The 17,049-nt window shown below is 36.7% G+C and overlaps 1 protein-coding gene across 2 annotated transcripts in view; it reads right to left on the reverse strand.

The window, feature by feature from the left end:
• Window positions 1-17,049, reverse strand: part of pgfb (placental growth factor b) — a 168,074-nt gene that overhangs the window by 5,046 nt on the left and 145,979 nt on the right. For both annotated transcript variants that reach the window (XM_061968803.2, XM_061968802.2), the window contains one exon: window positions 12,587-12,623. In XM_061968803.2, coding sequence (XP_061824787.1) covers window positions 12,587-12,614 — 28 coding nt within the window. In that variant the 5' untranslated portion in view covers window positions 12,615-12,623. The remainder of the gene's footprint in view (window positions 1-12,586; window positions 12,624-17,049) is intronic.

A 17,049-nucleotide genomic window follows, 5' to 3' on the forward strand; every position in this document is an offset into this window, starting at 1 on the left:
ATACATTCCTCCCCTTTTAGAATTGTAGAAGTTACTCAAAAGAAATAAACAACCCAACCAAAAAATGCAGCAGCTCAATTAAAAAACTGTACTTAAGCCACATTCTTTTTTTTTTTAGAACTGAACTCTTAACCCTCATTTGTAAACAATAACATGCTTATTATACAAACAGTATTTGTACATCTTTAACACAGATTTTTATACTGTCTTCAGAGATTCAGTTTTTTTGGTGGTACTCGAAACCTTTCTGGGTACCTGCGGATCACTGGTGGGGTTTTTGTTGTGGGTGATCTGGGTTCTGATGATGGCAACTCAGCAGCCCTTGAATCTGGTTCAATGATGAGACTAGTTTGTGTCTGACTCACTGATGGTCCTGATGATGGAACTGAAACAGCACTGTCCAGTTGTACTGATGGCACATTTTCTGCAACTGGTGGAGACTAGATAACTGGCAGTCTCTCCATGTTTTCTCGCCATGGTAACATGTGATCCACATGCACTGTGCGCTGTCTCTGTCCCTCTTGATAGATAGGTAGATAGATTGATATATATATATATATATATATATATATATACATACATATGAAAATACTTCACTTTCAGTGAATTCTAGCTATATATATTTTTCATTTTATTTTATTTATTTTAAAATATATATATATATATATATATACAGTATATACTGTACATATATATATATATATATATATATACATATATATATATATATATATATATATATATATATGAAATACTTGACTTGGTGAATTCGAGCTATAAATATACTCCTCCCCTCTTAGCCACGCCCCCAACCACGCCCTCGCCCCACCCCAACCACGCCCCCCACCCCCCACCTCCCGAAATCGGAGGTCTCAAGGTTGGCAAGTATGACTTAAAGTGCCCTCTTTGGGGATTGTAATAGAGATCCATCTGGATTCATGAACTTAATTCTAAACATTTCTTCACAAAAAAAGAAATCTTTAACATCAATATTCATGGAACATGTACACAAAAAATCTAGCTGTCAACACTGAATATTGCAATGTTGCATTTCTTTTCACAGTTCTTTTTGACATACATTTTAGTGAGAAACCTGAGCTTGTGCTTCACTGAGGATCTTTTAGTTGATTGACAGTTGGTGCCGTGTGGCACCATCAGGTAGGGTCAAACCATCATGGCATGGGGGAAACTCTGGATTTATGGTAATGAATGGAATAGCCGACTTGATTTGATGTTCAGTTTATGAACTTACATTAATATTTTGTTGAAGTACTATTCAATAAATATATTTATAAAGGATTTTTGAATTGTTGCTATTTTTAGAATATTAAAAAAAAATCTCACGTACCCCTTGGCATACCTTCAGTACCCCCAGGGGTACGCGTACCCCCATTTGATAACCACTGTTTTAGACCATCAAAACCAAAGCCCCAATCATCCATCTATCCATTTTCTACCGCTTATTCCCTTCGGGGTCGCCGGAGCCTATCTCAGCTACAATTGGGCGTAAGGCGGGGTACACCCCGGACAAGTCGCCACCTCATCACAGGGCCAACACAGATAGACAGACAACATTCACACTCACATTCACACACTAGGGCCAATTTTAGTGTTGCCAATCAACTTATCCACTTATCCCCAGGTGCATGTCTTTGGAAGTGGGAGGAAGCCGGAGTACCCGGAGGGAATGTTTGATGTCAATTTGATGTTACACATGTAAGAGGGATGTGTGCTATGGCTATGAGTTTTTTTCCCCTTGGCCTCAGTCTGGACCCCCTCTCCACGAGCCCAGGCTTTTTTTTTCTCACCCGTCAGCGATCCTGTACTGTCTCCCTGTAATGTTTGTCTGATTTTGAATGGGATTGTGCTGAAAATTTTAATTTCCCCTCGGGGATTAATAAAGTATTTCTGATTCTGATTCTGAATAAGCCAGAAAATGGCAAGAAGCACGTTCTACACGTTAAATAACTCACTAATGATTGTCAATGATATGGAAACAGCATAAAAACAAAGAAGCAATATTTTCTTTGGAGAATCAGGCCTCTTCTGGTAAGAAAAAAGGCAAAGGAGACAGGAAAAGTCTGCATTGATGAGTGAATGACCCCTTTAGGCAATTTTACTCCAGGCAAGAGATAAAATACATAACAAGTTTGTCCAGTTTCTCCAGATGAACTGATGCCGAATTTTTAAATACATCAGGGGAAAGATGCATTTGCTGATTACAAGTTGGGAATTGGGGCAGTAGCAGTCCTGCGCATGGTTGAAACTGTTCCCATGTGTAATTTGACTGCTACATCACATCTATTAAGCGTTCACTATGTAAAACACTTTGAAACACTAAAGAAAAGCGCAATATCAAACGTAATTCACAATTCATCGATGAATGCTGTGCAAGCAACTGGAACTAGGGACGTAACCGTGTGAACATTTCATATCCCTGTTATTGTTATCATTATTATCAATATATTGTTGAATATGCTTAAAAAGTACTTAAACATACACTAAAATATTGTAATTAAATTCTATTAAAAAACTAATAAAAAAAACCACTTTATTTTCCTTGGCAGAAGGAACAACATTTTCTTGAATCAAGTCTGGACATGGTCAGTAAGATAAAATAGTCCATTGCATGAGAAGGGAGGGAGAAGCTTTCAAAACGATCATGATTAAGGCCCGGCTGGACCAAATGATAATATAAATACATTTAATAAAGTCAAATACAAATAAGGCAACAAGAGAAGTATCCTACACTTCTCTTTTGTAAAGTAAATCTGAACAGCCGATATGGGCATCTACATCAACATATGATTTGCCTGAGAAGCTGGACAGGCCAAAAAAAAAAAAAAAAAAAAAAAGATTAAGTATTTTTATGTATGCTTGAGTGCACAAATTAAGACAAAAAATTTATAAATATGATATATTTTTAAATATTTGTTTATGCGATGTTTGGAGGCAAGGCAATTGCCTGTGTTCGTCATCAGGCAAATACACAGGTTAAATGGGCACAATTGAATAGCTCAGTTGCTCGGACAGCAATGTGTTTTTTTACACAATCTAAACTAGGGCTGCAACTAACGATTAATTTGATAATCGATTAATCTGTAGATTATTACTTTGATTAATCGATTAATAATCGGATATAAGAGACAAACTACATTTCTATCCTTTCCAGTATATTATTGAAAAAAACAGGACACTGGCACCATACTTATTTTGATTATTGTTTCTCAGCTGTTTGTACATGTTGCAGTTTATAAAAAAAAAAATAAATAAATAAATAAATAAATAAAATTGCCTCTGCGCATGCGCATAGCATAGATCCAACGAATCGATGACTAAATTAATCGGCAACTATTTTTATAATCGATTTTAATTGATTTAATCGATTAGTTGTTGCAGCCCTAATCTAAACGTGTAAAAACACATTGTTGTCTGATCAACTAAACTTGGGGTGTGACATTTGTAATGAGGCGATACGTTATTAGCTATGTTTACATTACATATTTCCACTTGGTTGATTGGAAATCCAAATGCACTGTTTAAAACCCCCCCACCAAGCTTAATCTCTAATTAGCACCAGTACTCTCTGCAGTTGAGTAAATAAACCACCTCTCTCGTTTTAAATACAATTTCTTTCCGAAAGGACCGTATCGGATTAGAATATTCTGATTGACATGTTTATACGTAGCATTTTTAATTTTATTGGGCCTTTATTTATGTAAACATGGCTATTGTGTCTTTATTCATGCTTGAATAATTTAGAAAAGTTTTACTACATTTTATCATTATACCGTTTATTGTTACATCCTTAACTGGAACCATAACAGAAAACCTTGTACCAAAGTCATATCTGTTGCCAGATGACAAACAGTTGAAAAGAGAAGGGAGGGAAGTGCCAATCATGCTAATCAGGATCAGGAGAAGTCCTGAGTTTGCGATCACACAATAGTATGACAAGCTATTGATGATAGCTTCCACTGCACATGGGAAACATGTCTGCACCAGATGGTCTGAGAAAGACAAAGTCCAGGGGCCTCATGTATAAATAGAAAATAAATTATTGGACATCAGGAAGAAGGTACAGAAGAAGATGGATGTGCATGGCCAAAAGAGACTAGCAGACCGAAGATAAAGTAGTGCTCACCAAGTTTAAAATTATAGTCGCTGCAGTGGTGACTCTAATTATCCCCAATATAAATATAATTTGTGTAATTTACAACAACATGTGTTCATACAGTAGCCTGCTCACAGACAGATTATAGTTTCTTGTGAAAATGATATAATATTTTGTTTGCGATCTTTTAAATGTTAACATGCCAGCATATATACAAAACCCAAAACCAGTGAAGTTGGCACGTTCTGTAAATCGTAAAAAAATAGAATACAACGATTTGCAAATCCTTTTCAACCTATATTCAATTAAATATGCTGCAAAGACAAGATACTTAACATTTGAACTGGTAAACTTTGTTATTTTTTGCAAATATTAGCTCATTTGGAATTTGATGCCTTCAACATGTTGAAAAAAATCTGGCACCGGTGGCAAAAAAGACTGAGAAAGTTGAGGAATGCTTATCAAACACTTATTTGGAACATCCCACAGGTGAACAGGCTAATTGGGAACATGTGGGTGCCATGATTGGGTTCAAACGCAGCTTCCATGAAATGCTCAGTCATTCACAAACAAGAATGTGGCGAGGGTCACCACTTTGTGAACAAATGCGTGAGCAAATTGTCGAACAGTTTAAGAACAACATTTCTCAACGAGCTATTGCAAGGAATGTAGAAATCACTGCACGTAAGCAGCAAGGCTGAAAACCAACATTTAATGCCTGTGACCTTCGATCAAAAAGCGACATCAGTGTGTAAACGATATCACCCCATGGGCTCAGGAACCCTTCAGAAAACCACTGTCAGTAACTGCAGTTTGTTGCTACATCTGTAAGTGCAAGTTAAAACTCTACTATGCAAAGCGAAAGCCATTTATCAACAACACCCAGAAACGCAGCCGACTTCGCTCGGCCAGAGCTCATCTAAGATGGACTGATGCAAAGTGTAAAAGTGTTCTGTGGTCTGACAATTCCACATTTCAAATTGTTTTTGAAAACTGTGGACGTTGTGTCCTTCGGACCAAAGAGGAAAAGAACCATCCGGATTGTTACAGGCGCAAAGTTCAAAAGCCAGCCTCTGTGATGGTATAGGGGTGGATTAGTGCCCAAGACATGGGTAACTTACACATCTGTGAAGGCACCATTAATGCTGAAAGGTACATACAGGTTTTGGACAAACATATGTTGCCATCCAAGCGAAGTGTTTTTCATGGACGCCCCTGCTTATTTCAGCAAGACAATGCCAAGCCACATTCAGCACGTGTTACAACAGCGTGGCTCCGTAGTAAAAGAGTGCGGGTACTAGACTGGCCTGCCTGTAGTCCAGACCTGTCTCCCATTGAAAATGTGTGGCGCATCATGAAGTGTCAAATACCACAACGGAGACCCCCGGACTGTTGAACAACTTAAGCTGTACATCAAGCAAGAATGGGAAACAATTCCACCTAAAAAGCTTACTGAGTGTTGTTAAAAGGAAAGGCGATGCAACACAGTGGTAAAAATGCCAACTGTGCCAACTTATTTGCAATGTGTTGCTGCCATCAAATTCTAGGTTAATGATTATTTGCAAAATAAAAATAAGCTTCTCAGTTCAAACATTAAATATCTTGTCTTTGCAGTCTATTCAATTGAATATAAGTTGAAAAGGATTTGCAAATCATTGTATTCTGTTTTTTGTTTTTTTTACCATTTACACAACGTGCAAACTTCACTTGTTTTGGGTTTTGTAAAAGGATACGAAAGACTTTGATTCTTGTTGGATTACTCAATGTATTATTTAAACATGGAAGAGCTACTTGCGGTAGCAGCCACGTGACATGAAGTCGGGACAATCCCCCACCGTCTCCGGTGCCATTGTGCCGCAACCGCAGGCGGCTGCAACTGTCCGCCCGACTGGCCAAGCTGTACTGGCATCACAGCAACACATTGTGACAGCAATAGGTGGCAAAATGATAGCCTAGATAAATGAATAGTCGTCCTCACAAGTATGATAATGAAGCATTAAGTGCATTGGGGAAAAAGTGAATTTTGTGTCCTTGCCTCGAAAAACAAATATTGGCAAAGCCCGATTGACCGTCTCTGTGTGTCACCAAAGTATCCATAGCATGTAGAAATGTGCGTAAGTGAAGCATGGCGTTGTCGTGAGGCAACGCACATTTCCAACATCAAGTTTAATCTTGACACATCTCATCTTTGCCTTGAAAAAGACCCTACGGCAGGTTTTTGTGCGTACACAAGCTTAATAAGTGAGGCCCCTGTTCTAGGTGAGAACACCTGCAGTCACAATACCTATTGCATGGCAAGCAGAACCAAAACCTGTATCTTGTGTGTGTGATCGCTTATTTCTTTAAAGGCCTACTGAAATGTGATTTTCTTATTCAAACGGGGATAGCAGGTCCATTCTATGTGTCATACTTGATCATTTCGCGATATTGCCATATTTTTGCTGAAAGGATTTAGTAGAGAACATCGACGATAAAGTTCGCAACTTTTGGTCGCTGATAAAAAAGCCTTGCCTGTACCGGAAGTAGCAGACAATAAGCGCGTGACGTCACAGGTTGTGGAGCTCCTCACATCTGCACATTGTTTACAATCATGGCCACCAGCAGCGAGAGCGATTCGGACCGAGAAAGCGACGATTTGCCCATTAATTTGAGCGAGGATGAAAGATTTGTGGATGAGGAAAGTGAGAGTGAAGGACTAGAGGGCAGTGGAAGTGATTCAGATAGGGAAGATGCTGTGAGAGGCGGGTGGGACCTGATATTCAGCTGGGAATGACTAAAACAGTAAATATACACAAGACATATATATACTCTATTAGCCACAACACAACCAGGCTTATATTTAATATGCCACAAATTAATCCCGCATAACAAACACCTCCCCCCTCCCGTCCATATAACCCGCCAATACAACTCAAACACTTGCACAACACACTCAATCCCACAGCCCAAAGTACCATTCACCTCCCCAAAGTTCATACAGCACATATATTTCCCCAAAGTCCCCAAAGTTACGTACGTGACATGCACATAGCGGCACGCACGTACGGGCAAGCGATCAAATGTTTGGAAGCCACAGCTGCATGTGTACTCACGGTACCGCGTCTGCGTATCCAACTCAAAGTTCTCCTGGTAAGAGTCTCTGTTGTCCCAGTTCTCCACAGGCCAATGGTAAAGCATGACTGTCATCTTCCGGGAATGTAAACAATGAAACACCGGCTGTGTTTGTGCTGTTGCAGTCGGCCGCAATACACCGCTTCCCACCTACAGCTTTCTTCTTTGCTGTCTCCATTGTTCATTGAACAAATTGCAAAAGATTCACCAACACAGATGTCCAGAATACTGTGGAATTTTGCAATGAAAACAGACGACTTAATAGCTGGCCACCATGCTGTCCCAAAATGTCCTCTACAATCCGTGACGTCACGCGCTGACGTCATCATACCGAGACGTTTTCAGCAGGATATTTCGCGCAAAATTTAAAATTGCACTTTAGTCAGCTAACCCGGCCGTATTGGCATGTGTTGCAATGTTAAAATTTCATCATTGATGTATAAACTATCAGACTGCGTGGTCGGTAGTAGTGGGTTTCAGTAGACCTTTAACGTTGCCATCACCAATGACTGGACAAAGTACAAGTCTAACAAGAAAGTGTAACCCACAAGCAAAGAACAATGAACAGTTCCTGGGCTATAAGATGCATCTGGAAAAAGACCTGTTGAATTACCAAGAATTTGACCACAATAGCAAGAGAGTGGAAGAAGCGAAGAAAACAATGAAACACCGTTCGAAAAGAAAATTCATGATCAGACGCATATTGTTTAGAAAATACAGTATATCCTGTACTGGAGGCACATACCAAAGATGGTAGACTGCAACTATGCACACAGGTGGTGAAATTAAGGTTGCAAGGGCAAAACAAGATGTTGCACAAGATGCAAGATGTTCTGTCGCATAACACAGAAGAACAACAACTACTTACTGAAATACCACAGATTTGCTGAAAAACCTCAAAAAGAAAAATATTTTAATAAAATCTATATTTTTAATTTTTAGCCTTAGAGAGGAAGGAATCACAGACGCAAAACAATGCTTTTGATTAATACTACAGTGGACATTCTGTGATATCTAAAAAAATATTTAAAATGCTGAGTTTATGTTGTAGCCCCAAACGCAGACAAAAAATATGAAATATAGTTTTTCCCTCTGTTTTCACATACGGTTATACAAACAAACACAAATACACAATATACAAATATTACTATAGTATAGTAAACCTTATAAATGGATACATATCCTTAAGTGAATGACAATACATATCACATTGTGAATCAGTTAATACAGTATTCATATTAAAAAGTCCATATTATTGTAGCTGGATATTGTGACAATTTACAGGAAATTTAATATAAAAATCATAATAAATAAATAATGAATTAAATTAACGCTGTAAAACTGTGAAAGCTGTCAAATGTGACAAACAGTGATATCAGATGTAATAATTTTTTGACATTTTGTAAAGAAAATGTGAACATGTGACGCATCATTTTGAAACTGTATATATGTTCAAATAAAACCAATCTGAAAACAAACAAAAAAAATTGTATCTTGATAATTTTTTCCAGATTGCAAAGCATCTGGTAATTAATTGAGGACTGACACTTTTTAGAGCGCTGGCCAGTATATGGTAAACACTATCGGAGGATTACATGTATAAATAATGCACATATTTCAGAAGAACAACAACTACTTACTGAAATACCACAGATTTGCTGAAAAACCTCAAAAAGAAAAATATTTTAATAAAATCTATATTTTTAATTTTTAGCCTTAGAGAGGAAGGAATCACAGACGCAAAACAATGCTTTTGATTAATACTACAGTGGACATTCTGTGATATCTAAAAAAATATTTAAAATGCTGAGTTTATGTTGTAGCCCCAAATGCAGACAAAAAATATGAAATATAGTTTTTCCCTCTGTTTTCACATACGGTTATACAAACAAACACAAATACACAATATACAAATATTACTATAGTATAGTAAACCTTATAAATGGATACATATCCTTAAGTGAATGACAATACATATCACATTGTGAATCAGTTAATACAGTATTCATATTAAAAAGTCCATATTATTGTAGCTGGATATTGTGACAATTTACAGGAAATTTAATATAAAAATCATAATAAATAAATAATGAATTAAATTAACGCTGTAAAACTGTGAAAGCTGTCAAATGTGACAAACAGTGATATCAGATGTAATAATTTTTTGACATTTTGTAAAGAAAATGTGAACATGTGACGCATCATTTTGAAACTGTATATATGTTCAAATAAAACCAATCTGAAAACAAACAAAAAAAATTGTATCTTGATAATTTTTTCCAGATTGCAAAGCATCTGGTAATTAATTGAGGACTGACACTTTTTAGAGCGCTGGCCAGTATATGGTAAACACTATCGGAGGATTACATGTATAAATAATGCACATATTTCAGTTTTCTTATTGCATTTTAAAAGCACAATATTGAATTATGTTTTTTGGTCATTAATGACCAGTTTTTGTGATACACTGTTTTCATTAGGAGGCAGTTTACAGTGCATTAAGATTTTCTGTGAGGTTAAAGTGCATGAAAGTATCCTACTTGCACAGTCACAGCAGGGAGTGGAATAGGAACTAATATGGTTGACCAAACAGAGAAGAAGAGAAAACAAACACTAAAAAACATGGCCATGAACGGAGCCTCACCGGAGCCGAGCTGCCCCGCGGGCACCGCTGGGACTGTTGTGACCTCTCAGGGCACGGAATGGAGCCTGACACCACAACAGCTGTTTATAAAAGACAGACATGGTGGGAGGGAAAGGCTGGGGAAGCATCCAGAGAAGACCACGGGGTCATCAACTTTAATGTTGAACAGTGCAAAAGCTGGCTACTTTCCTTTTTTTGCACTCTGTGCTCTTTCATTTCTGCATGTTCTCTCATAATTATACAAGCTGTGGCCATATGAAGAGGGTAAGAAATTAAGATTATTCATTAACTGCAACATCACTTACTACCACTAAGTCACATGAATAAATCAAACTGTATATTCATGCACGCTGCGCTAAAATGAATGAGTCATTTGATCACTGATGATTGGATCCATTTATAATGTTTATGGCTGGTCGTCATATCAAGACGCAGTGGACACTTCATTAGGTACACAATGTTATTAAAAACAACATTAATGATTAATGATTATTAACCAATAAATGATTAAGGCCAAGTTGAAAACGATTAAAAATTTACAAGAAATAAGTTAATTGCGGTGATTAAAAGTGTATGGGCCTTGATTTGGATATATAAAATAATATAAATAAAACTGAAAATAAAACAGTCCATTATCTGCAATTATAATTGCCTTTAATTGACAAAAAAAAATCACATTAGCAAGGAAATGTTTTTTAGGACGTAATCAATCGTCTCCTTTTGTATTAACTTTGTCCTAAAAACATAAAAAAGATCAACTAAACAAACAAATATGTCACCAAAAATGTATTGGTCCATAGAACATTTATTTTATATTTAGATAATAAATGAAAAAAATGAGCAAAATGATTCTCACCATCTTTATCAAAGTGCCGGCACGTGAAACTTTTTTTTGACCAAATGGTGACTTATCTTGCAGTCAGACTCAATAAAACATTTGTATGTGCGTACAATACTTAAAACCTTTAGTATATCATTATGTGGAATTAAATTATGAAATAGATTAAGTGAAGAAGTCAAACAATGGACAAATATGATCCAGTTTAAGAAACGGTTTAAACTCACAGTGCAAGAAAGAAGAATCTAGATATACATCTTGAACTTGATAAATAAAGCACAATGTAATCATCTATTACATATTCAGAAAATTATGTGAATTATGATTTATTTATTCATGTAAACTTTATTGATTTATTTATGTAAACGTTACTGATTTATTTATTGACTAATTGGTTGTTTGTGTTGAACATTGAGTACAGGAACTAAACAATTGTGTGCCTGTTTGCTAAAAAACGGAAAAGGTGTAGGAGTAAATAAGCTCTGCTTTTTCCTACGCCTTTTCTGACATGTAGAAGTGTGAAATACATGTTTAATCGCATACACTGAACAAAAATATAAACACAACACTCTTGTTTTTGCTCCAATTGTTCATGAGTTGAACTCAAAGATTTAAAACTTATACTGTATACCCAAAAACGGTTTGTCTAAATATTGTTCACAATTCTGTCTAAATCTGTGTTAGTGAGAATTTCCTCTTTGACAAGATAATATATCCCACTTCACAGGTGTGGCATATCAAGATGCTGATTAAAAAGCATGATTATTGCACAAGTGTGCCTTAGGCTGCCAACAGTGAAAGGCCTACCCTGAAATGTGCAGTGTTATCACACAACACAATGCCACAAATGTTGCAAGTTTTGAAAGACCATGCAGTCGGCATGCTTACTGCAGGAATGTCCACCAGAGCTGTTGGCCGTGAATTAAATGTTAATTTCTCTACCATAAGCCGTCTCCAAAGTCGTTTCAGAGAATTTGGCAGTACATCCAACCGGCCTCACAGCCGAAGACCACGTGTAACCACACCGGCCCAGGATCTCTAAATCTAGCGGGTACATCTCCATGATCATCTGAGACTAGCCACCCGGACAACTGCTGCAACAATTGGTTTGCATAACCAGAGAATATACTGCACAAACTGTGAGAAACTGTCTCAGGGAAGTTCAACTGCATGCTCGTCGTCCTCAACGTGGTCTCGACCTGGCTGAGTAGGCAAATGCTCACATTCGATGGCGTGTGGCACAGAGAGGTGATACAAAACTGCACATTTCAGAGTGGCCTTTTATTGTGGGCAGCCTAAGGCACACCTGTGCAGTAATCATGTGGTTTATTCAGCCACACCTGTGAGGTGGGATGGATTATCTTGGCAAAGAAGAAATGCTCACTAACACAGATTTAGACAGAATTGTGAACAATATTATATATTTAGTGCATATTGTAAAAGTTTTAGATCTTCGAGCTCAACTCATGAAAATGGGAGCAAAAACAACAGGGTTGCGATTATATTTTTGTTCAGTATATTTACATGTGATGGACCATATTATATTTATTTGCTTGTTAGAAAGACATGAACACCAAACCAAATCAATAAAAGCACAGAGATTCAGTCACCAATGCACGTGGTTCTTTGTTTGGGCACTCAAATCCGCAGACAAGCAAATAGATTACATAGCTTTACAAGCAAATATTGGCTGTATGACAACCATGGCAAAATGTTGGCATACATTTTCCATGAAAACTGAATCCTATGAAAAGTAAAGCATACACAAACCGAGGTACCACTGTAAAGATCTTTAAATAAAGGGTTTTCTTATACTCAGGGTTGTCTTCTATCCAGGTCAATACAATATGACAAAATACAAACAAACCAAAATACTCACCATTAGTTGTGCTGTTGACACTAGACATGGGTAGGCTCTGCGAAAGACAATACATATTGTTATGAATGAATAAAAGAAGTCAAGCTATAATACAAATTGTCCCCTCTTGCTTATTGTGTCTAACTGTTTGCATTCACAAACCGCCCACAAATATTATTGTAGTATAGTAAACCGTATAAATGGATACATATCCTTAAATGAATGACAATACATATCATTGTGAATCAGGTAATATTTATATTAAAAAAGACCATATTATTGTAGCTGGATATTGTGACAATTTACAGGAAATTTAAGTGCGGGTCATAATAAATAAATAATGAATTAAAACTCTGTTAAAACTGTTAAAGCCCTGTGGTGTAAAACTGCTTACATAAATAATTGATTTCCCCTTTCAGGGATCCTCTTACTTATTTATGTTCCCAGCATTATACCATAAACAATTATCATTTTTCATTTGCTTGAGAAAAACAAGGATTCTCCGCCTGTCGCCATCCCGGGCAGAGAAATCTGTGTTGGATAAAACATTCTTTCTGTGGGCGGGCTAACCATCTTTCATTATTACTCTCCTGCTTGCATTTTACTGTAAGTGCTCATTTATACAATTACATAACAGCAAGCAGACAGACAATGTATTTCCTTGATGATAGAAACAAAGACAGCTGCTCTTTACACCATCTGTCCAAGATGCATCCTCTTCCTGTTATGGAGCAAAGTGAATCCGAGGATAGCATCTGTCAGCATCGTGCATTTTTCTAAAACAATGTGATTTAGGGGGAATGTCCTGCTGCCAAAGCGCTGTCCTTCACATTGTTAAACCGCTGACAGTGTCTTGTACTGGTGTCAGCGAGACAGCTCGCAGGCAGGTCTGTTTATCTACCACTGATCTGTGACAGACATTTTTCTAGGAGCTGGACAAAAGTGTCTAGGCAACCACTTAGCCTTACTACTTCCATGTTGAAAGAGCAGTTCAAGCGTTTAAGTCAAAACGTTTGTTTACCAGCATGCGTTCACCCAGTCGGGCTGTGCGGAGCTTCAATTATTGTGAAAAGTCTACTCTGCAGTGCCAGTCTGGTAGCTTAAACCCGCTCTAGTGCCAATTAGCATATGAGCTGGAAGGTTTTTTTATGTGCTTTAGGTGTGAATTCTCCACATCACAAGGACTTTTTGGCTCTTACAAACTGTTGAGGTGGGGAGGAATTTCCAGATTGAGTCATGGCAAAGAAGCAGCTTTGACAGCTCCTGCAGCTGAGAGGAGCTGCAGGTTATGAAGGTTACATGATGATCCTCACGAAGACGTTCCCTCCTCCTTACTGTATATCTCTGACTAATTGGGAGTGGGAGTTTGTTTAGGAGACATGGAACTTATGAGTAAAAGCGAAACACTTTTTCTTGCATCACTCCAGTGTGAAATTTCTCAAGGGAGCTCCCAACACTAATGTCCACCTAATTATCTAAAATATTTGACCTTCTTAACTTTACATGTACAACATGAGCGAGAGAGAGAGAGAGAGAGAGAGAGAGAGAGAGAGAGAGAGAGAGAGAGAGAGACATTTGGGATTTGGTAAGTTTACCCACTTACAAGAGTACCGTCATTTTAATGCAGGGGTGTCCAAACTACGGCCCGCGGGCCACACTTGGCCCGTCATGAGTTCAACAAAGCATCGCACCGCAGAGTGGTTTCAAATTAATCTTAAATACCAGGCAGTGTCTGAATGCTATACATTTGCTGCCATCTTGTGGACAATGTTAGTAAAATAGATCAATCATTCTTGAAAGTACTTTGAAATAATAGCACAGTATTTACTTAAATGACACAATCCAAACAATTTTCCATAGTCAAAAAAAATAAATCCAACTAATATAAAGGTCAACACACATGGTCACAAATAACACAACCTACTCGATGAACATTGTGGATATTATGGAAAACGCCAAACACCACTAAAAAAAAAAAAAAATACACCCATATTAGAGTGCATGATGGAGAAAATGTAAAACACTCTCTCCACACTTATCCATGTTTGAAGTAGGGCTGCAACAACTAATCAATTAAATCGATTATAAAAATAGTTGGCGATTAATTTAGTCATCGATTCGTTGGATCTATGCTATGCCCATGCGCAGAGGCAATTTTTTAATTTTTTTTATAAACCTTTATTTATAAACTGCAACATGTACAAACAGCTGAGAAACAATAATCAAAATAAGTATGGTGCCAGTATGCTGTTTTTTTTTCAATAAAATACTGGAAAGGATATAAATGTAGTTTGTCTCTTTTATCCGATTATTAATCGATTAATCGAAGTAATAATCGACACATTGATCGATTATCAAATTAATCGTTAGTTGCAGCCCTAGCTTGAAGCATTTCATATATTATATATATATATATATATATATATACATACACATTTATTTATATATATATATATATATATATATATATATATATATATATATATATATATATATATATATATATATATATAAATAAATAAATAAATGTGTATATAAATATATACATATATATATAAATATATATATATATATATATATATGCTGTGTATATATGGTATATATGTATATATATATAGTTACTTTACATGCAGTTGGCCAAATTATTTTAGCCCAATGTCAAAAGGTTTGGATACCCCTGTTTTAATGGTATATTTACTGTAATTAAGGGACATAACATAAAATAATTGTAAATAAAGATTAAACAAATGTATATATACAAAAAATATATACATCTACACACACACTATATATATATATATATATATATATATATATATATATATATATATATATATATATATATATATATATATATATATATATATATGTGTCTTTGTATTTTGTTGTGTTTAAGCACTGTTTTGGACAGTAATAGGATAGGATAGACTTTATTTATCACACAATGGGTAAAAATTTGGTTGCGGTGAAGATTCAAAAAGTCTGAGAAAATAAGGTAAATACACATGAAAACAAGAACCAAACATTAATGAACACAAAGGACATAAAACACACAAAAAAAGCACAGAGCTGAAGCAACCAGCTGCCACTTCAGCGGCGCCATTTCTACATACAGTTACTTAAGTAAAATACGAGGGGAAAAAAAAGAGCAACAAATAAAACATATTGTGCACATACGATTGCAACATCCATAAAATCAGATAGTGATGCTAAAACACTGTGTATTACATTTGTTTTCCAACTCAAACTTTTTTTTTTCTGGTTACCAAATTTTTCGGATTGTAAGTCGCTCCGGAGTATACGTCGCACCTGCCGAAAATGCATCATAAAGAAGGAAAAAAACATATACGTCGCACTCGAGTATATAAATCACATTTTTGGGGGAAATTTATTTGATAAAATCCAACACCAAGAATAGACATTTGAAAGCCAATTTAAAATAAATAAAGAATAGTGAACAACAGGCTGAATAAGTGTACGTTATATGACGCACAAATAACCAACTGAGAACATGTCTGGTATGTTAACGCAACACATCATGGCAAGAGTCATTCAAATAACTATAACGTATAGAACATGCTATACATTTACCAAACAATCTGTCACTCCTGATCGATAAATCCGATGAAATCTTCCTCCTCGTTGTCGCTCCTGGTATGCGCCGCTAGCGTCCATTCTTTCTGCTGCTCGATCGCCGTTTTCTGCTGCATATTTCACTACGTCCAGCTTGTAATCTGCAGTATATGATTTCCTTTTCGGTGCCATTTTTGTTCAGCCCTTCTCAGTTTTTATAAGTTACCGCCAATGTAGAAATGATCCATTTTAATAGCTACGGCAGTAGCATATAGCATATAGCAGTTAGCATCCCATGACCCACAATGCACTTCTGCCATGACCGTCCCCCGCCGAATTGTTGTTGGTTGACGTGTGTGTGACGATTGCTGACATTTTGCTTCGTCTCTTCCGTGAATGAGATAAATAATATTATTTGATATTTTACGGTAATGTGTTAATAATTTCACACATAAATCGCTCCGGAGTATAAGTCGCACCCACGGCGAAACTATGAAAAAAACTGCGACTTATAATCCGAAAAATATGGTAGTAGAATTTGGCTTAAAAACATAATCATGTTCGTGCAAGTGAAGCTTTAAGCGTGACCACCCAGGATGCAGAGACGGCAGGCGTTGCGCAGTGCAAAAAATTAATTATTGAGAGAAAATGAAAACCTATGTAGCCTGGAAGTGCACAAAAAGGTCTACACTTGCCAAGGTTGCAACAAACAAACAATGACCAAGCCCTGTCCAGATGGACAGGGGCAGGTATAGGAAGAAACCTGATTTTGTAACCAGGGACAGGTGTGTCCTAATTTGCAACCAGGTATTTATAGGTAAGGGAGGCAACACTCATGTCAGAGGTGAAGTGACAGGAAATGAACACATACAGGAAGCAGAGACAAGAAAACAAGAGCACTGGAACTCAAT

This window comes from Nerophis lumbriciformis, linkage group LG08 (assembly GCF_033978685.3).
Source record: "Nerophis lumbriciformis linkage group LG08, RoL_Nlum_v2.1, whole genome shotgun sequence".
NCBI lineage: Eukaryota > Metazoa > Chordata > Actinopteri > Syngnathiformes > Syngnathidae > Nerophis > Nerophis lumbriciformis.